At 41.9% G+C, this 21,171-nt stretch overlaps 1 protein-coding gene across 19 annotated transcripts in view; it reads left to right on the top strand.

The window, feature by feature from the left end:
- MICAL3 (microtubule associated monooxygenase, calponin and LIM domain containing 3) overlaps window positions 1-21,171 on the top strand; it is a 235,800-nt gene that overhangs the window by 96,891 nt on the left and 117,738 nt on the right. For all 19 annotated transcript variants that reach the window (XM_040345339.1, XM_040345340.1, XM_040345349.1 and 16 more), the window contains exons 2-11: window positions 966-1,315; window positions 2,675-2,882; window positions 6,935-7,051; window positions 10,169-10,270; window positions 10,349-10,504; window positions 12,180-12,280; window positions 14,886-15,143; window positions 17,119-17,234; window positions 17,453-17,579; window positions 18,518-18,614. In XM_040345339.1, the coding sequence (XP_040201273.1) occupies window positions 1,052-1,315; window positions 2,675-2,882; window positions 6,935-7,051; window positions 10,169-10,270; window positions 10,349-10,504; window positions 12,180-12,280; window positions 14,886-15,143; window positions 17,119-17,234; window positions 17,453-17,579; window positions 18,518-18,614 (1,546 nt within the window). In that variant the 5' untranslated portion in view covers window positions 966-1,051. The remainder of the gene's footprint in view (window positions 1-965; window positions 1,316-2,674; window positions 2,883-6,934; window positions 7,052-10,168; window positions 10,271-10,348; window positions 10,505-12,179; window positions 12,281-14,885; window positions 15,144-17,118; window positions 17,235-17,452; window positions 17,580-18,517; window positions 18,615-21,171) is intronic.

Raw genomic sequence — 21,171 nt, 5'->3', positions numbered from 1 at the left:
ACATGCATTTTTTCCTGTGTATTCCTTACACTAAATTCTGCTATGATCACTAACATTCAGTCAAAATCCAAAAATATAACCACATGACTTCAGAAAAGGAGTGGGGGTTGAAATTAAAAAATAATGCCTGTCTCCAGGCTAGTGCATGAGATATGTAAATAACCTGTTATTCAAAGAAAGGGGGAGGAACTGACTAAGGTTTTTCTCTGTAAGTCCGTTTTTATTTCACTGAACAATAAAATAGGATTGCTCAGAGCTGGATTAACTGTGTGGCAGGACTGGGCACAGATGATAGGAAATCTTATACTGTACTTTGTGACATAAATAAAAAAATAATTCGGGTTTACATCCACTTTAACATTCTTCAATCCAGAGCAATCACTAATGATGGTTCATCATTACTGCAGAGCAGCACATTTTTCTTTTTGAGAAGTTGATTTTGGGTGAAACGGGTTACTGCAACTTATTACTGCTGCATGTAGCTCTTGTCACCTGGCTATGCGCTGGGTGCTCTTGGTTAGCATTGAATTATCATCCTGTGTTTGTTTTTTTTTTTTTTTTCACCCATGAGGCTTTGGAATGCTAGACGTGATTTTATTTGACAGCGTATGCAGCTTTGGGATTGGGGTACAGTCAAACTTCTTCCTTCTCTTCTTCCTTTTTTTTATTTTTGTGGAATCTGTTGAATGCAGACGATTTTATAAATGGCATTAATTTCACATATATAACCGGTTTTGTAATGGGGGGGGGGGGGGATACACAACTTCTTTTTCTTTTTTTTTTTTTTTTTTGATACTATTGCTAACTGCCTTGCACTTAGAATGCACAATTGTATGAAGTCAATGTTTTCTTATATGTTGCAATCCATCATAATAATAATAACATTTAGTATTACTCATGATGCTATTTTTTTTTTTTTACTGGAGTTCCATCAGTAGTAACTCGTCTATTCTTTTGTGTTCCAGGTAAAAGATGGCAGTCCTTTAGAAGAGCCTAAAAAGAGAGCCGCAGTGGTGGCTCCCCATCCCCCCTACCCCTTCCGGCCTGAACTATGGAGAATGGCCAAAATGGTAGGGTGAACCCGGCTCACGTCCTGTTTGACCGCTTTGTCCAGGCCTCCACCTGCAAGGGGACATTCAAAAGTTTTCAGGAACTATGCGACCACCTGGAGCTGAAACAACGGGACTACCGCTCCTTCTACCCCAAACTCAAGTCCAAACTTAACTACTGGAAGGCCAAAGCCCTGTGGACGAAATTGGACAAACGATGTTCCCACAAGGACTACAAGAAGGGCAAGGCCTGCAGCAACACCAAGGTGAGTTGGGCAGGAATAATGGAAAGTTCTAATACAGTTCAATCACTTTACACTTTGTTGTTGTAACATTTGCCTGTTGGTAACCTTTGACAGGGCTGAACAGTGTTTATTGCTTGCTTTCATATTTCCATTGTTTTATTTTGAGAATTGTTTTTGATGCATTTTTTTTTAAATTGGTGAGAAACAAGTGCAACTTTTTTTTTTTTTTTGTTTAGTTTTTATTGTGGTCTGTGTTCCTACAGGGCAAATTCACTCTGTTCTTGTGACCATTGTCTCTGGGATTGAAAGTGATGGGTAATCCAAATGTTGTAATCCAAATGTTGGGAGTTGTCACCAGAACAAGGTGTGAGGGGGAAATCCTTTCAGTGGGGGCACCTGTTCTGGTAACAACCAAGAGGGAAAATACCACATTGTGGATACTAGATGGCCCTGATGATCATAGGAAAAATGTATGTACTGCAAATGTCAGTGCCCATACAGTAGCCATTAATATGGCATTTTCCTGATTCCCTCTTTATTCATTTAAAAAAAAAAATGTTTGACCTGGAGAGAAAATGGCATGAGAACATTCAATTTTACCCCCATGCACACAGCATGATTTTTATTTATTTATACACTAAGGCCTCTTTCACATGTATCTGTACCTGTGTTTCTGCTTGCTCAGCAGGGATCTCTTCGTTGATCCCCACTGAGCCGGCAGATGACAGGGCGGTCCCTGCACTGTGCAGGGACCGCCCTGTCAGAACTCCGCTCTCCCCTATTGGGGGATCAGATGAACGTGGACAGTCTATCTGTGTTCTCCCAATCCGCTCTGCAGACAGATGTAAAAATATAGGATTTTCCTCCGTCTGCAGAATCGGAGGATTGCTGACACTGATGAGATCGGGTGTCGGCGGGTGATCATCTTCTGACACCCGCTATCTCATAGGGATCAATGTAGGTCCCTTTTTTCATCCGTAGATGGATGAAAAAGCGAACATACGGTCCGTAGGTGGGAAAGGGGCCTTATTTGTGTGCCTGTTACCCATCATCTATTAATAATAATAATAATAATAATAATAATAATAATATTATTATTCATATAGCGCCAACAGTTTTGCGCAGCACTTTACAACATGAGGGCAGACAATGCAGTTAAAATTCAATACAGAAGGAATCTGAGGGCCCTGCTTGTTTAACTTCCAAGATTGTAAGCTCTAAACTTTTTGTTAAAGGCCAAGCTAGCCTTTTGTTTTCTCCTGGTTTGATTTACTTTTCATCAGCCACCCGAAACGAGAACAGAAATCTGTCTGTGTTGCTTATATTTTTCATGTAGAAAGACTGGACACTTTTATATTACTCACTTGTCTGTCTCTACAGTGTCTGATTATTGGCGCTGGGCCATGCGGTCTGCGTACTGCCATCGAGCTTTACTTCCTCGGGGCCAGGGTAGTGGTAGTGGAAAAGAGAGATGCCTTTTCGCGGAACAACGTCCTTCATTTGTGGCCCTTCACCATCCATGACCTGCGGGGACTGGGAGCCAAGAAATTCCATGGCAAGTTCTGTGCTGGGGCCATCGATCACATCAGTGAGTATTGTGAACTCTGCTATGACATTGCAATTTGAATCTGGAAGTTTCCTCTGGATGTATGTGCATGTTTTTTTAAAGCCGAAACCAAGTTGGGTCTAACTTGGTGGTTGTAAACCTCAGATATGAAATATGAACAAAGCATGTCTCTCTATAGTGTGCACTAAATGTCATTTCTGTCTGCTGTTTCGTTCCTCTATCGTCATGAATCCCGACTGACACATGCTTTCCTGACACCAAAAAATAAAAAAATATGAAACTGAGGGATCTCCAGCAGATTGACAGCCTTAGCTCTGTTCCTGGGAGGTCGGTGTGTCCCTTTCCTCCAATCTGCTTTCAGAGCTCTCCTCACTTAGCTCTGCAGAGTGCAACTTCAGCTCTCTGCCCCCTTTTATTTCCTGATGTCTCAGACAAGCTTTAAAAATTCTGGACTTTGAACGACTGTAGATAAGAGAATACTGCAAATATACAGATAAAACTTATGTAGGATGATCTTTCATCTGTGTATCACCTGAGGATAGTCACTTCTCTGGGTATATGTAAGGGTTTACAACCACTTTAAGGCTTCATTTCCACGGACGTTTTTACAGCCACTTTTCTGAGCGTTTTTTGCAGCTTAAAAACAGTTCTCCGTGTTAGTCTATGACCTCATGCCCACCATGACGTTTTTGAGCTGTAGATGGCTGAGCCGTTTTTAAACTACAAAAAAAAACAGCTCCAGCTTTAGAGCTGTAAAAACGCCAGACTTTAAACGCTCAAAACCGCTGCGTTTTTGAGCTCCAGCTAAAAAAAAAAACATGGACAGGCATTTTTAAGCTGAAAAAAAGGCTAAAAAAAGTGGCTGTAAAAACGTCCATGGAAATGAAGCCTAAAGAGAAATGCCAGCCTTGCCTTTTCCCATACTTTTAACAAATCTTGTGACAATACAGTTAAAAAAAAAAGCTTGCATCTCCAAAATATAACTCTTTGAAGCTGCAGCAGCTATGTTGCGCCTGCCTTCATTTTCTTGTCCGAACAACTTCAATCATCAATACCATGTCCTCCTGATCCAGACTGTTGTTTGCTTGCTGCTCAGATGTTGGCTTTCTCCGCCAACAATCATTATTGCTTTTCGTAATGTGTTGGTGTAATCTTTAGGGCTGTACAGCTGTTCCTGAGCATTATATGAAAAACCACCTCCCCAGTATCACTTTAGACATGCATTTTCTTACCTGCTGGCTACTGAGTGGCACAGACTTTAGATGTACAATCAATATGCTGGTTGCTGAATTTCATATGTTTAAAATGTCAGTACAGTGATTTAGGGGGGGGGGGGGGGGGGCTACCATTTAAGCTTGCCCCCCCTCAAGACCAAGCCTACTGCTTCAGTTGTCTCTTGAAAAAGATTTAGGCCTCATGCACACTGGACGTTAAAATAAAGTTCTAAACGCCAGTAGCGTTGCAGTGAGTTCAACTTTTTTCAAAGCTTTTGCAATATCGTTTTTTAGTGTTTGCGGTTTTTGATGCAATGAAAAAAAAAAACGCTGGTAAGCGACGTTTTTGAACGTTGATTGGCGTTTATCAGCATTAGAGCGTTTTTACAGCTGAAAAACGTCTCTCAGAACCCACTTTTTTTGTTTGACTGCTCAAACGCCACTGCCAAAAACTGCCAATAACAGCCTATGTGTGCATGGACACATAGGATAACATGGATAATTTAATGACTGTAGAAAAAGTCTACTGCCAAAAACAGCTGCTGTTAAAAAAATCCAGTGTGCATGAAGCCTTAAGGGCAGAGTGCCTGTCAGCCCTTTCCCCCAAACTTGATCTCATACAAGGAAAGACCAGCAGAAAGCCTCACCAATGAAGTAATAAAGTTTACGATAATATATGTTGTATAAGTTTAATACAATTATGTATTTGCATTTTTCCTTGGAAAAAGGTTGATGAAAGGGGCATATGATCACTATGTAGAAGGGGGCATATGATCACTATGTACAACCATTTCAGTTAACCCCTTGTTTAGCTATGCATAGTTGCAAAAACTGATTTTTCAATTTTAGATCTTCTAGTCTTGTAGGTGTTTGTGCAAAGATGATTAGTGTAAGGAATTGTTGGGCTTCCACAAAAGAAGTTTGCTGCAGGCAGCTGTGCATGAAAAGCTTTTGCATGGTCCAGTGTGAGAACTTCATCCTCATCCTTGCGTATGCCAGTAACCAATAGAAGATGAGGTTTCTGCCATCGCTGCCAAGCTTTTTACTTTAACCTATCCCTGTCTAACATTTTAATTTATTACGATCTGCTTCCTCTGGAAGATTGTGTCTCCCTGCAATGTTCCGCTGACTTCTGTCCTCCACCCATATATGTCACACTACCAGCTGATGCGTATTTCTGTTAAAATGACTACATAGATAATTGGAAAAGTAATCAGCTGGATGGAGGTCCGTCTGCCAAAGGGATGAAGGATTTTACATTAATTGTTTTGTGGCCAAGCTGAAAAACTGTTTTTTTAAGCAAATTTTACAGACAATTTACAGAATAACTATAGATGTTGAACACTGGCTTTCCATCACTCCTTTTTATGAGAAATTTTATTACCTGATCATTTACAGATGGTTATCAAATCTGTTGTGGAAGGATTGGATGCTTTGTCAGATTTTTATTCTGTGACCCCAGTGGGCAGATTCACTCTTTCTATTTGTTCTGGCGACTAATGATAAGAGTAAAATAAATAAAGAAAAATGGGAAAAAAAAGTTTAACCACTTGCTTACTGGGCACATACCCCCCTCCTGCCCAGGTGAAATTTCAGTTTTCGGCACTGCGTCGCTTTAACTAACAATTGCGCGGTCGTGCGACGTGGCTCCCAAACAAAATTTACGTCCTTTTTTTCCCCCCACAAGTAGAGCTTTCTTTTGGTGGTGTTTGATCGCCTGTGCGGTTTTTATTTTTTGCGCTATAAACAAAAAAGTGCAACAATTTTGAAAAAAATACAATATTTTTTACTTCTTGCTATAACAAATATCCCAATTTAAAAAAAAAAACACATTTTTTTCTCAGTTTAGGTCGATACGTATTCTTCTACATATTTTTGGTAAAAAAATAAAAAATCGCAATAAGCGACTGGTTTGCGCAAAAGTTATAGCGCTTATAAAATAGGGGACAGAATTATTTTTTATTTATTTTTTTACTAGAAATGGCGGCGATCTGTGATTTTTTTTATTGGGACTGCGACGTTATGGCGGACACATCGGAAGCATTTTTGGCGCCATTCACATTTATACTGCGATCAGTGCTATAAATATGCACTAATTACAGTATAAATGTGACTGGCATTGAAGGGGTTAACACTAGGGGGTGAGGAAGGGGTTAAACATGTTTCCTATAAAGTGTTCTAACTGTAGGTGGAGGGGGGGGGTGACTGGGGGGGTGACCGATCTGTGTCTCTATGTACAAGAGACACAGATCGGTCTCCTCTCCAGAGACAGCACCGCTGTCTCTGTGTGAGCCGGCAATGAGAGATGATCTCATATGTTTACATATGAGATCATCTCTCATTGGCCGCACAGATCGCATCGCAAACGGCCACTCTGATTGGCCGTTCGCGGCGATCTGTAATTGGCTGTGTCCAAGGGACATGGCCAACACAGATTTTCCCCGCTGCGCGCTCTGGAGCGCGCGCGGGGACCGCCCAAAGGGGCGGACATCAATTGACGTCCTGTTGGCTTTTGGGATCCGCGCTGTAGCCGTCAATTGACTGCAGGCGGATCCCAAGTGGTTAATGTGCCCCGTCCTGATGAGCTTGCATGCAAAAGCGAATGCACACGTGGGTAGCGCCCACATACAAGTGTTCCTACCACACTTGCACATGGGTTGTTACATTTATGAAACAGACTTGGTATATGATAGCAGGTTGGGGACAAACCATAGAACGTGGTGCTTACAACTTTCAGCTGACTGAGGTTCTAACCTGTTTTCCATCCAGAAAGGGTCATGGGTTGAGTTGCTCTACAGTCTGCTGTAATACAGAGGTTGGCTTTTCTACAGTAAATGTTTCCTCTTTTCTATATTCCAGGTATTCGCCAGCTGCAGCTAATACTTCTGAAAGTGTCACTCATCCTGGGAATTGAGATTCATGTCAATGTTGAGTTCCAGGGGCTGATTGAACCACCAGAAGATCAAGAGAATGAGCGTGAGTAAAAAAAAAAAAAAAAAAACCCTGCTAAAAGTCCTCAACGCACATCATTTATATCATACGTGTCCCATACCTTCCTGTGTGTGTGTGTGTGTGTGTATATATGTCTGTGTGTGTGTGTGTATGTACATACATATATATATATATATATATATATATATATATATATATATATATATATATATATATATATATATATATATATATATACATATATACATACATACATATATACATATATACATATATATATATATATATATATATATATATATATATATATATATATATATATATATATATAAAAATTATATATTTGTTTGTGATTTATAAAATGTATTAAAGTTGATTTTAATCTGCTTCGCTTTTTGCCTTCTATGCCCCCTTAACTCGCTAGCAATATATATATTTTTTTTAAACATACCATATCCTTAGACTTGGTGATATCACTGGGTCTCTGTGCTTCTTTAAGCAATGCAGGCAGGTCTTGGCTAGTAAAGGCTGTCTACCTGAAAAACCTCAGTGCCCTGCCTCAGTATGCCTCTCAAGAGCCCTTAGCTGTTATGGAAGCGTAGGGGTGGCTCTTGGGAGGAATTATGTGAATATACAAACGCCTCGATAGGTGGATGTCAATCTGGAGTAGCGGGCTTCCAGACAGGCTGTGTTTTGCCTTTACACCACCATAGGCAACACCCACACATTATACTGAGCCTCCGTTATTAGAAGAACTAAAATCCAATGAATGAAAGGGGCATGGCAGGGACACTCAGGTTTGGGAGGAAAGGGCTAAATGATGCGGAAGGCTGCCACTAATGCTACCCTATGCCAGGAGTTTACAAGGGACTAAAACAGATATTATTGGACTCTTAATATCTTCCTGCTTTGCGCTCCAAAAATAAAAAAAAATTGTAAGCCAGATAGATGGTCTATCTGGCTTACAATTTTTTTTACTTTTGAGCGCAAAGCAGGAAGATATTAAGAGTCCAATAATATCTGTTTTAGTCCCTTGTAAATTCCTGGCATAAGGTAGCATTTGTGACAGCCTTCCATAGAAAAAGGCAGCTCTAGTAGATCAAGATAAAAGGAAAAGGTTCTGTCTAAATGCAGCATGTATGATAGTCTATTGGATCAATGGATAGAAACGCTCACAAGATCTGCAACATATATACACGCGCATAGATAGATAGATATAGAAAACTTCTGCGCTGTCTGTGGGCCTGGTCTAAGGGGCACTGCTGCAGACACCTGTGGATTAAATCCTAAAAAAAAAAAATAGTATAAAGAGTAGTGACTGTGCTGTGAAATGGGAAAGGGGTAGGGTGAGTGAGGGGGAAGTAAGACAAAAAAAAAAACAAAGTCTTGCCCCAAAAGACAAGACAAAGTGTCCAAATTAGCCAATCTGTGAGTGCTAATGTGCACAGTGGGTGTATCAAATAATAATGAACACTAAAAATATACATATAATCCAAGAAAAAATTGCTGAATATAAAGTCTTGTGAAAAATTGGCATATAATACGAAAGAATATATAAGAAAAAAATAGTTTAACTGCAGTCAGGTTTTAATAATATGTTAAATATCAAATAAAAGGATGAAAATTAAATCTGGTGTGTAGCAAGTCCCGTCACCAAAACTTAGCACAACGTGCTTGACAAATCCGTCAGTGTGAAACGCCTCTGTGTCTACAAACAGCTCACCTCACTGCTGTCGGATAAACAGCGTAAATATGCCCCAAATGTGCATAGAGGGAGTAGTTGTTGTGATGTACAAGTCTCCTTAAAGTTGTTACAATGTTCTCGGTAGCGTACATGGAAACACAAGCATAACGAGAATGTTTCTTCGTGTAACTCTGTGGGAATCCATAGTGGAGCAACAACTAGTCACACAGTATTACACTCACTATTTGTAAGGGAGTGTGGGCATCAATCCATGAACGCTGACTTTTCGTAAGTCCCAACTGTGTGTCTTGATCCACTCTAGCTTCCCGGATGTTGGTAACCAATAACTCATTAGGCAGCGGTATGTGTGGGGAAAAAAAGGATGCTCGTAGCATAAACTTGTGAGGAAAACTTATTTAATAACACAAACAATAAAAACTCACATTAGCAGAGATCTGCAGTAAAAATGTATCATGGGGATAAAGTCACGTGGTGTGACGACACGCGTCGGGATTGGAGCATTGGGTAGACCTACAGCCTGACGGCAGGAGACAAGCTTGGTGCTCGCGGATACAATTTTACCGCAGATCTTTGCTAATGTGAGTTTATTTGTGTTATTAAATACGTTCTCCCCACGGGTGTTTTTTTTTTCACACATACTGCTGCCTAACCAATTATTGGTTACTAACATCCGGGGAGCTAGAGTGGATCAAGGCACACAGTTGGGACTTACGAACTCGGCGTTCGTGGATTGACGCCCAAGCTCCCTTACAAATAAACATTGTAACAACTTTTAAGGAGGCTTGTATATCACTGCAACTACTCTCTCTATCCACATTTGGGGCATACTTACGATGTTAATCCGACAGCAATGAGGTGAGCTGCTTGCAGACACAGGCGTTTCACACTGAAGGATTTGTCAAGCATGTTGTGCTAAGTTTTGGTGACGGGACTTGCTACACACCAGATTTCATTTTCATTCTTTTATTTTATGTTTTTTTATGTTGAATATCAGACTACATTTAAAATATTTTTTTTTCTTGTATTTTTTTGTATTGTATGCTAATTTTGGGATCGCTTACCATTGGATTTACAAGACTGTATATTCAGCAATTTTTTTTTTGATGCAATTTTTTCTTGATGTATTGTATTATATATTTTTGTTTGATACACCCACTGTGCACATTAGCGCTCACAGATTGGCTAGTTTATTTTGACACTTTATTTGTCTAGTCTTTTGGGGCAAGACTTCAGCTTTTTGTCTTGCAGTGAAATTGTAGTAAGCCAGTTCAGTACAGGAGAGGAGCCTGTACAACTGCAAGATTGAAGGCAAGGCTGGAGTTCCGCTTTAAATGATTATTTCATGTTTGTTTTCTTTCTTTTTCTGCGTATATGCAAAGTGGAATAAAACTTATTTGAAAGATACCATCTGTAAAAATCAATATTTTATTTGTCAGGAACGGGCTGGCGGGCCACAGTCCATCCTAAAGATCACCCAGTGTCTGAGTTTGATTTTGATGTCATCATCGGTGCGGATGGCAGGAGGAACACTTTGGCGGGTGAGTTAGAATTCTGGTTTGTTTGGGGTTTTGTCACGTGAAAAGCTGCTGAAACCTATTTTACGTCTTTGTCTCAAGGTTTCCGCAGGAAGGAGTTTCGTGGGAAGCTGGCCATCGCCATCACGGCAAATTTCATTAACCGGAACACGACGGCAGAGGCAAAGGTGGAGGAAATCAGCGGCGTGGCCTTCATCTTCAACCAGAAGTTCTTTCAGGATTTGCGGGAGGCTACAGGTCAGTGTCTGTCGACTGCCCCATCATTTTTGTGTGGGATAATGACTGCTGCAGTAGATGGCTGTTGTGGGCTGCTGGTGTTTTGTTGCTCCTCTTATGTTCTGTGCAGAATTATTTCAAGGCTGTTCACATGGAATATCTTTAGTGCAGTAACTGTCATGTGCAGAAATTAAATGCATAGAAAAATGCTACAGTAAAAGGGCCAAATGTAACTTTAGTACTGTTGCCCTTTAAATGCATCCACTGTCAAGCCTTTCACCTACTGTCCCCATTCCCTTTTTTAAGGTCTTCACTGAACGACGTGAAACCACACCATTACTGCTCGAAGGCCCCTTTCACACTGGTGCGGTGAAGGTAAAGCAATGCTATTTTTAGCGTTGCTTTACTGTTGGCATTGTGGCGGTATTTGTCCGCTAGTGGTGCGGTTTTACCCCCCGCTAACAGCCGAAAAAGGGTTAATACTCTGCAGAGGCGCATTGCCGGTGGTATAGCCGTGGTTTCCCATTGCTTTCAATGGGAAGGAACGGTAAACGCTCCAAAGTTGCGGGTAGCAGGGCTTTTGGAGCGGTCCTGCTAGCGCACGGCTCCAGTGTGAAAACCCTCGGGGCTTTCACACTGGAGAAACAGCGGCCACTGTTTCAGGTCAGTTTGCAGGTGCTATTTTTAGTGCAATAGCGCCTGCAAACCGCCCCAGTGTGAAAGGGGTTTAAATGTCTCCTGGCTGGGCGCTACATGTCCAAAGGAGTTCAATCTATGAAGAGGCTGTCCATCTTTGGGATGAATAATAGATGGCTTCTCAATAGGAAGAAGTAGAGGGTCTTTAATGTGTGTGGAGCCTCACTCATAGATCTTTGAAACAGCGAATTGAGCTGTTCCTAGTGGAGGAGAGACCAGGAAATGGAAGTATTCAGACTAGCAAATTTGGGGTGTTTGTGGAAGACTCAGCAAGGAGCCATGCATTTTAGATTAAGGAGGGAGAAGCCCCAATGATTGAAATGGGAGCCTGGAAGTGCTTGCAGCTGTTTGCATGTATCTGCTTATGCAGTGATTTATTAGTGGATAAGCGACCCTGGATGCAGACTGTCTAAATCTTGCACATTAAAGGGGTTGTAAAGCTTCGTGTTTTTTCACCTTAATGCATTCCTTGGGCCCCCCAGGTACCCCCCCGTTTTACTTACCTGAGCCACGAAACTCCGTGGGCACGATCCCACAATGTTTTCCCCCAGCTTGAGGCGGCTCTTCATTGGCTCCCGCTGCTGTCAATCCAATCAATGGTGCGGTGTGTCGGGGGCGGGGCCGAGTGATGCACTTGCCAGCTATGGCCGCCACTGTATCACACAGGAGCGTGCCTGCAAGCTAACCCCCTTGTGGAGAGTGCTTCCCAAAAGGGGGTTAGTTCTTGTGGGGAGGAGCCGAGACAGCCGTCGAGGGACCCCAGAAGACAAGGATCAGGGCCACTATGTGCAAAACAAACTGCACATTGGAAGTATGGTATGTGTGTTTTTTTTTTTGTTGTTTTAGCCTTACAACCCCTTTTTTAAATTATGTAAATACAGTGCTGCATTCATTTTGTGTTAACGCATACTGCTTGCTTTAATTCCGAATCAAATCATTATTTTTGTGTTCCTCCTTTTCCACTCTGCCTTCCATCTCACAAGGTACTTTCTGTTCGCAGGTATCGATCTGGAGAACATTGTCTATTACAAGGATGACACGCACTACTTTGTCATGACCGCTAAAAAGCAGAGCTTGCTGGAGAAAGGGGTCATCTTACAGGTAACATCAGGCTGAATCCCATATCCCATCCATTCATTATTGCAGCAAATAGCGAGCAAAGTGACGGCCTCAAGAACCAGAATACTTTGTACAGCAGACAGAGGCATCTTCCAAAAGAATGGGGGGGGGGGGGGGGGGGTTCTACTGGCCGGATAATAACCATGCGGTTTTTGGTGCCCCGTGTACTCTATATGAAAGAGAGAATAACAGATATCCAGAAAGACACATTTCAAAAGTTATAAATTGATTTGCAGTTTAATGAGTGAAATAAGTATTTGACCCCTTTTCAAAACCCTTGTTTGCAAATAAAGGTCAGACGTCCTGTAGTTGGCCACCAGGTTTGCACACTTCTCAGGAGGGATTTTGTCCCACTCCGCTTTGCAAATCCTCTCAAGTCATTAAGGTGTCGAGGCTGATGTTTGGTAAATTAGGCCTTCAACTCCCTCTGCATATTTTCTGTGGGATTAAGGTCTGGAGACTGGCTAAGCCACTCCAGGACCTTAATGTGATTCTTGAGCCACTCCTTTGTTGCCTTGGCTGTGTGTTTTTGGGTCATGGTCATGCTGGAATATCCATCCATGACCCGTTTTCAATGCCCTGTCTGAGGAAAGGAGGTTCTCACCCAAGACGGTACAAGGCCCCATCCATTGTCCCTTTGATGCAGTGAAGTTGTTCTGTCCCCTTGGTAGACAAACACCCTAAAGCATAATGTTTCCACCTCCATGTTTGATGGTGTTCTTGGTCATAGGCAGCATTCCTCCACCTCTAAACATGGCAAATTGAGTTGATGCCAAAGAGCTCGATTTTTGGTCTCATCTGACCACAGCACTTTCACCCAGTTCTCCTCTGATTCATTCATATGTTTGTTGGCAAACTTTAGACATGCTTTCTTGCGCAGTGGGACCTTGCCGGCACTGCAGGATTTCGGTCCTTCACGGTGTAGTGCGTTACCAATTGTTTTCTTGGTGACTATGGTCCCAGCTGCCTTGAGTTTGACAAGATTCTTCCGTGTAGTTCTGGACTGATTCCTCACCGTTCTCATGATCATTGAAACTCCACAAGGTGAGATCCTATTTGTTTTGTTTGTTCCATGTGTGAATAATCGCACCAACTGTTGTCACCCACTCACCAAGCTGCTTGGCAATTGGCCTTGTAGCCCATTCCAGCCTTGTGTAGCTCTACACTCTTGTCCCTGACATCCTTGAACAGCTGTTTGGTCTTCGCCATGGTGGAGAGATCGGAATATGATTGATTTGCTTCTATGGACAGGTGTTTGTGTGGCTATATATATATATATATATATATATATATATATATATATATATATATATATATATATATATATATATATATATATACACACACACAAACTGATTGGGAACACCCACCTTTAAAGAGTGCTCCTAATCTCAGCTTGTTGCCTGTATAGAGGACACCTGGGAGACAGAAATCTTGCTGATTTGATAGGGGATCAAATACTTATTTCACTCATTAAATGCAAATCAATTTATAACTTTTTTGAATTGCATTTTTCATTTTTTTTTGTCGGTGGGCAAAATATTGTTACCTTTTTTTTTTTTTTTTAATAGCCATTCAAACCTGTTTGTATATGTTATCAGGCCCAAATCAACAGGGTATGTAAACTTTTGGGTCATTTGGCTAGTTTCTATTTTCATTGTGTTTTAAAGAGTAAAATCAGTTGATTGATAATGGCTTCAGCCAAACACTAACCATGAGTGAAAAAAGTTTGTGTTCTTATTCGTATTCTCTGAAAAATGGCCAAGAGATCAGGGTGTGTAAACTTATGAGCACAACTGTAAATATGATTTGGTTTTAAAATGTTGTAGATCTGCGTTTGACATATTCTCAAGTTTAAAGTGATATATACTAAAGGCATTTTTTTGTTTGTTAGTTTTAGATCACACACATGCAATACTTTACTTGTCTGTGCAGTGGTTTTGCACAGAGCAGCCCCGATCTATCTCTTCTTGGGTCCCCTGTCAGCACTCTCGACCCCTCCCTCCTGTCTATTGCCTCCTGAGCAAGCAGCTTGCAATGGGAGCATCCAAGCAGGTGCGCTCCCGAGCCACTGTGCTGCTTGCCTATTCAGACATGGAGTCACAGGCTGGCTCCCCCCCCCCCCCTTCCTCATTGGCTGGCTGTAATTGACAGCAATGGGAGACGATGGATTCCACTGCTGTCTCAGCCAATGAGGAGGGAGAGAGCCGATGCTCTCGTACACATTACTGGATCGAGAGGGAGCTCAGTTAAGTATTAGGGGGGACTGCTGCACAGATTCTTTTTTTTTTTTTTTTTTTTTTTTTTTTTTTTTTTTTAACCTTCATGGATAGAATGCATGAAGGTAAAAAAGCCTTTAGAACCACTTAAAAAAATAAAATACAAATAAAAAATAAAAATAAACTCAAAGTAATAGATTCTGTTCAAGGACATTCTGAATTCTTAAGCTGCTGATGAAGGAAAACATTTCCTCCTTGTTACATTTGTAGTACAATTGGCATATGACTTTGTATTATATCAATTGCAGACTATGTTGTGTTTGCGTACTCTGGTATACATCTCATCTGTTTTGTTGCCCCCTCTACAGGATTATGCCGACACCGAGATGCTTTTGTCACGTGCCAACGTGGACCAGGAGGCGCTGTTGAACTACGCCACAGAGGCTGCTCGCTTCTCCACCAATCAGCAGCTGCCCAACCTGGACTTTGCCATCAATCATTATGGGCAGCCGGATGTAGCCATGTTCGATTTCACCTGCATGTATGCCTCAGAGAATGCCGCACTGGTGCGAGAGAGGAATAGTCATCGACTGCTTGTGGCACTGGTGGGCGACAGCCTTCTAGAGGTCAGTAGATCATGGACAGTTTGTGCGCTTAGAAAAATTTTAATTCAAACTTTCAGCCAACTAAATCTTGTCTCCCTTTTTTTTTTTTTTTTTTTTTTCAATTATTACATGCTATATTGCAAATTGTTGTAGGGCCAGGATCAATTTTATAATTTAACATATGCAAATGTAACATGTAATCTGACTTGGGGGAGGAGGCAGCTGTACACTTGCATGTTGAGTGTCTCTAATTGTCATCCTGTGTACCTGGCTAGTTCATCCCTGTTATCCTCATATCTTATGGTAGCAAAAGGGTGGGCTTTAATGGCCACACGCTGCACATATGTAACGCTGGGCGTCTGTTATGTGCTCACTATGCGCTTGTACACATTGGCTCTTGCTGCTGTCAATCAAATCCAATGGCGTGGGGGGTGGGGCCGAGTCATACACTCGGCGGCTATGTAAAAAAAGTAACAACACTTTAAAGTGATTTGTAAATTATTTTTTAACCCCTTCCTTACCGGGCCATAATATGACGCCGGCAGGAACCCTCCCTCCGGGTGGACGTCATATTACGTCCTTTCTTCCCGGCCATCTAGGGGGTGCGCATGCCTGCCAGGCACCCGCGATCACGGCGTGAGCGTGAAAACATTCTGATCCACCTCCTGTCAGAGGTGAGGAGACCGATGTGTGTTCCCAGTACAGAGGAACACGCATCGGTCTCCTCCCCTTTTGAGTCCCACTACAGTAAGAATCACTCCCAGGGAAACATATTAACCCCTTTAGCGCCCCCTAGTGTTAAACCCTTCCCTGCCAGTCACATTTTTACAGTAATCAGTTTTATAACACTAATCACTGTATAAATGTGAATGGTCCCAAAAAGTGTCAAAAGTGTCCGATATGTCCACCGCAATGTCGTGTTTACAATAAAAATTTGCAGATCGCCGGCATTACTAGTAAAACATTTTAAATAAACATGCCATAAATCTATCCCTTATTTTGTAGACGCTATAACTTTTGCGCAAACCTATCAATATACGCTTATTTTTTTTTATTTTTTTTGTGATATTTATTAAATCAAAAAGTAAAAAAAAATAATTTTTTTTTTTTTCAAATTGTTGCTCTTTTGTTTATATACAAAGTTGTATGTTCATACAAAGTGCAGCAGTGCTGAAAACTAAAAATTGGTCTGGGCAGGAAGGGGGATAAAATGCCCTGTATGGAAGTGGTTAAAATAACAAAAATGTCAAATTTGACTGTTCTGTGCAAGGGTTTTGCACAGAGCTGCCCGATCTACTTCTAGGGTGCCCCTATGAAGAGACGCTTTCCATTGGAGCACACATGTGGGCACGCTCACAAGTCCTGCTGCTACGTCCATTGATGACAGGTCTCGGCCCCTTCCCCCAACTCCTGTGTCACTGGTTTTGATGGACAGCAGCAGGAGCCAATGGCTCCTGCTTCTATCCAATGAGGACCCGAGACAGCCCCTGGAGCCTCTGGGCTTGCACTGGAGTGAACGGGTTCAGGTAAGAAAGGGGGGGGGCGGGGGGTCTGGGGGTCAACTGAAGAGTTTTTTGCCTTGCCAATGCAGGCAGTGATGTGGGCACCCAAAAGGACACTGCTGGAAGAAAAAAAAAAAATACAAGTAAGGGCTCCAGACCTGAAAATCACGTGGCTGCTGCTTTGGGTTACAAGTAGGGTACAATGGTGTGTGTGTGTGTGTGTGTGTGTGTGTTTGTTTGTTTGTTTGTTTGTTTTTTTCTATTGCATTATATCTATATTTAAAACCAATTCCTACCCCTCTAGTCTAAAATGAATAAAGTGGGAATAAAAAGCAAGAGAAAATTAAGATATTTCCGTATAGTTCGTCATCTTTATTTTGCACGACAGGTTTCCTTTAAGACAAAATCCTGCTGTTGTTTTTTTTTTTTTTTTTTTTTCTTTTCTGTTTCTTTTTGTCTTGGAGTGACCACTGAAAATTGTACTCTTTTAACAGCCTTTTTGGCCAATGGGAACAGGCATCGCTCGAGGTTTCCTGGCTGCCATGGATTCGGCCTGGATGGTACGCAGCTGGGCACAAGGAGCCAGTCCACTGGAAGTGGTGGCTGAGAGGTAAGACCCCACAAGCAGAGTAGATGGCTGCCAAATACTAAGTTTGTTCATCAGCATGACTGCAGCTAACACAACTGTGACTGCAGTATTGGAACTACATGTGTTTGATCATGTACGAACCCAATTTTACCCTGAAAACGTTATTCTGTGTTATCAGCTGTACTACTCCCTCTCTCTCTCTCTCACTGATGGACCTCTCTGATTGTTCTTGATTTCAGGGAGAGTATTTATAGGCTCCTTCCCCAGACTACACCAGAAAATGTCAGTAAAAACTTTAACCTGTACAGCATTGACCCAACCACCCGTTATCCCAACGTCAACCTGCAGTTTCTACGACCCAGCCAGGTAAGTGACTATCGGATTTCTGTATGTGATCTGGTCAATTCTACTTCAAAAAGCATATAAAACGGCAGTATTTCATGAGGTGGGGTTGAGGAAGGAGCAGAGTCCTGTAGCAGTACATAATATTTCAGTTGAGAGCCCTCCAGTAGAGTGGAATATTTTAGGAGGTGAGAGTGGGTGGAGGGTAAGTTGGGAATAGTGATGAACTGTATAGCACAAACCTGGCCAAATTGCAGCCCCAGGTCTACATCTGCCCCTTTGATTTTTCCCTAACTGTCTCTAATTGGCCCTCAAAGCCTCCACTGTCAGCATGACTCTTTTTTTTTTATCCCGTTTGCTTCCTCACTGAAAGGGAGTCTGAGGAGCCAGGTAGGCTCTGGTGGGAGAGCCTAGCCTTAGAGACACCCTGCCACTCAGCTACCCAACCAGGTTCTTCTTGTGTTAGCGCCTGCACAATGCAAACCCCAGGAGCTGTGCACTTGTTCACTCAAGGTCAGAATCTGTAGAAGTCCCTATGTACTGATCTCGGCCTCTTTCCAGCCACAGTGCTTTTCAGAGGGCGGGGAGGAGGTGTTTTGTTGCCTCCTCTCTGCCTGATTTAACCCTACAATGCTGCACTACTGCTCCTCAATCCTGTGCATTGCACAGGGTTACGTCACAGTCCTTTGATCTCAGTGGGTGGGTTTGGCAGCAGCTGTGAAGCAAAGCATCACGGCTGTGACATGTGAACAGCCCCATCCAGCTGTAATGTTACAGTTCAGGTGGGTGGCTGGGTAAAGTACATCGTCCCAGGTCCAGAATTATAAAAAAATTGGTTTTGGCCCTCAACAGTCCCACTATTTCATGTGGCCCCTTGCAAAAAGCATTTGCCCACCCCCGGTGTAACGCATGCAGTGGATTGTCAGTGTTGCTAATTTCTGGTCTCTTATCCCTCCACTCAGGTGCGACACTTGTACAACACAACAGAAATGAAGGATCTTAACTTGGAAATAAGCAATCACATTAATGCACAAAGAACACCAAAACTCGGCAGAAATGGTAACTTTCTAAACCTTTTCTTATTTACATTTGTACCTGATTGGGCAGTTTGGTGGGAATTGGGAATTTATTTGCAAATTATGGTGGAAAATAAGTATTTGGTCACCTACAAACAAGCAAGATTTCTGGCTCTCACAGAAATGTATCTTCTTTAAGGCTCCTCTGTCCTCCACTAATTTCTTGTATTAATGACACCTGTTTAAACTTGTTATCAGTATAAAAGACACCTGTCCACAACCTCACACAGTCACACTCCAAACTCCACTATGGTGAAGACCAAAGAGCTGTCGAAGGACACCAGAAACAAAATTGTAGACGTGCACCAGGCTGGGAAGACTGAATCTGCAATAGGCAAGCAGCTTGGTGTGAAGAAATCAACTGTGGGAGCAATAATTAGAAAATGGAAGACATACAAGACCACTGATAATCTCCCTCCATCTGGTGCTCCACACAATATCTCACCCCGTGGGGTCAAAATGATCACAAGAACGGACTAAATAAATTTTTGCCCCACTGTATGATAGTCGGGTTATACTGCTGCCTACATTTAATTTTGCACACTGGCAAACAAACATTTTAAGCCAGCCCCTATATAACCCCTTCTCCCAGCATTTTTCAGTTTCTTGCTAGTACCCTTAGAGGTGGACTCTTCTTCCTTCAGCCAACTTTTTTTTTTTTATAGCCTTTATTCTCTTTGCGACTTCACTCAAGACTCCTTGCTACACTGCTGTTTGAAGCCTATATATATCAGCTGTCAGTATTGGTGCTTCCTCATAAACTTGCTATGGAGCGCTGAACTTAAACCACAGTGTACTTGACACAGGGCTGCCTGTAGTGAAGCTACCTTAGAGCTATCCCCACAATCTGCCTTTGTGCTAGTACAGGCAGTCCCGGGTTCCAAACAAGATGGGTTCTGTAGGTTTGTTCTTAAAATGGAGTTCCGCCGGCAAAAAAAAAACAATTGTCGGCAGCTACTGACTTTTTTAATATTGGGACACTTGCCAGTCCAGGGCGCCCGTGATGTCCTCAGCCGAGGCAAATCTGTCCCTCAGCTCCCAGGTGCAGGTGCTGGCATCTTCAGTAAAAGGATCAGGAAGTCTTGTGTCTTCACAGCCTGGTTTCCCTACTGCGCATGCGTGAGTAGCGCTGCCTCATTGGTCCCTGCTGTCTTCTGGGACTTGTGTGTCTCCCAGAAGACAGTGGGGGGACAGGCTTAACATGGAGTAGATGGCTGCGCAATCTGCGGCGATCTATCTCCGGACGTGGGAGAAAATACCTGTATTATATAGGTATCTGCTCCTCCCTGAAAGGTGCCAAATGTGACACTGGGGGAGGAACCAGAAAAGCAGAAGTTACATTTTCGGTTGGGACTCTGCTTTAAGTTGAATTTATATGCAAGTTGGAACTCCAGCTAAAGTTTTTTTTTTGTGTTTTTTGGATAGCATAGGAAAGGCTTGACACTATAGATGGATCGAAGACCCCCCCGGTTCTCAAACATTGCAAAAGTCCAGACCCGAACCTTGAACCCCATTGAAGTCCATGGGACCCGAATTTGAAAAACCAAAAGTCCCCATTTTGAAAGCTTATATGCAAGTTATTGGCCACAAAAGGGTATGGGGGCCCAGGTATTGCCTTGATATGTACCAATGCAAAAAATAAATCATTTTATAGAGTTTTTTTTTTTTTTTTTTTTTAAGGTGCAGTGATTTTAATGAGGCTTAAAGTGTAAAAATGAAACCTTACTAATATAGTGCCTGGGGGACTCCACCTAGTCTGCCTGTAAAGTGGCGCATCTGTACCAAGTAAAGAACCTGCTGCAGCAAAACTGACCTTTTTATAAAGAAAGACGACATTTTAAATTGGTGGCAATACAAAAATCTTTAAAAAGACGTGGAAGTCTCCCCCCCACTCCCCCCAATTTATACCAGGCTCTGTAGGTCTGGTAAGGATTCTTATAAGGAAAAGACACACAAAGCAGAGACGAAAGAGCTGCACACCCCGGAAGTAATACAAAAATTTAAAGTTTCCCCAGTGGGGCTTTGGATAGCAATGTAACAAGATCAAAAATTTGAATAAAAAATTATTTATTGGAAGCATAATCCAGTAGCATGAATAGAATAAAGTAGAATTAATCTGGTCCAATGATACAGTATATGTACAGTACAAATACAATTTAATGCAATAAAAACAAAATTGTGCACATCGTTACATAGCATAGGCTATGGGGTGTGCGAGCCCGACGCATTTCGACCTCTGTTCGGTCTCCTTATGGGGACAATTGGCTCTAAAAAAAAAAAAAAATATATATATATATATATATATATATATATATATATATATATATATATATATATATATATATATATATATATATATATATTTACATTACATATTTAAAAACTTTAGAAAAATGTCATACATGTTGTTGAATAAATCATAATGGTATATTTACCACTCAGTGGTCCCCCTTTTCCCTTCGGTGGGTGGCAATCCAGCCCCCTGGATTTATCAACCGTATTATCTCTGGTCACATGAATAGTTATTTCACAGCTGAGTG

Source organism: Rana temporaria, chromosome 3 (assembly GCF_905171775.1).
Source record: "Rana temporaria chromosome 3, aRanTem1.1, whole genome shotgun sequence".
NCBI classification, from domain to species: Eukaryota; Metazoa; Chordata; class Amphibia; order Anura; family Ranidae; genus Rana; species Rana temporaria.
The sequence above is the reverse complement of the archived record's forward strand: the minus strand, read 5'-3'. Positions and strand labels throughout refer to the sequence as shown.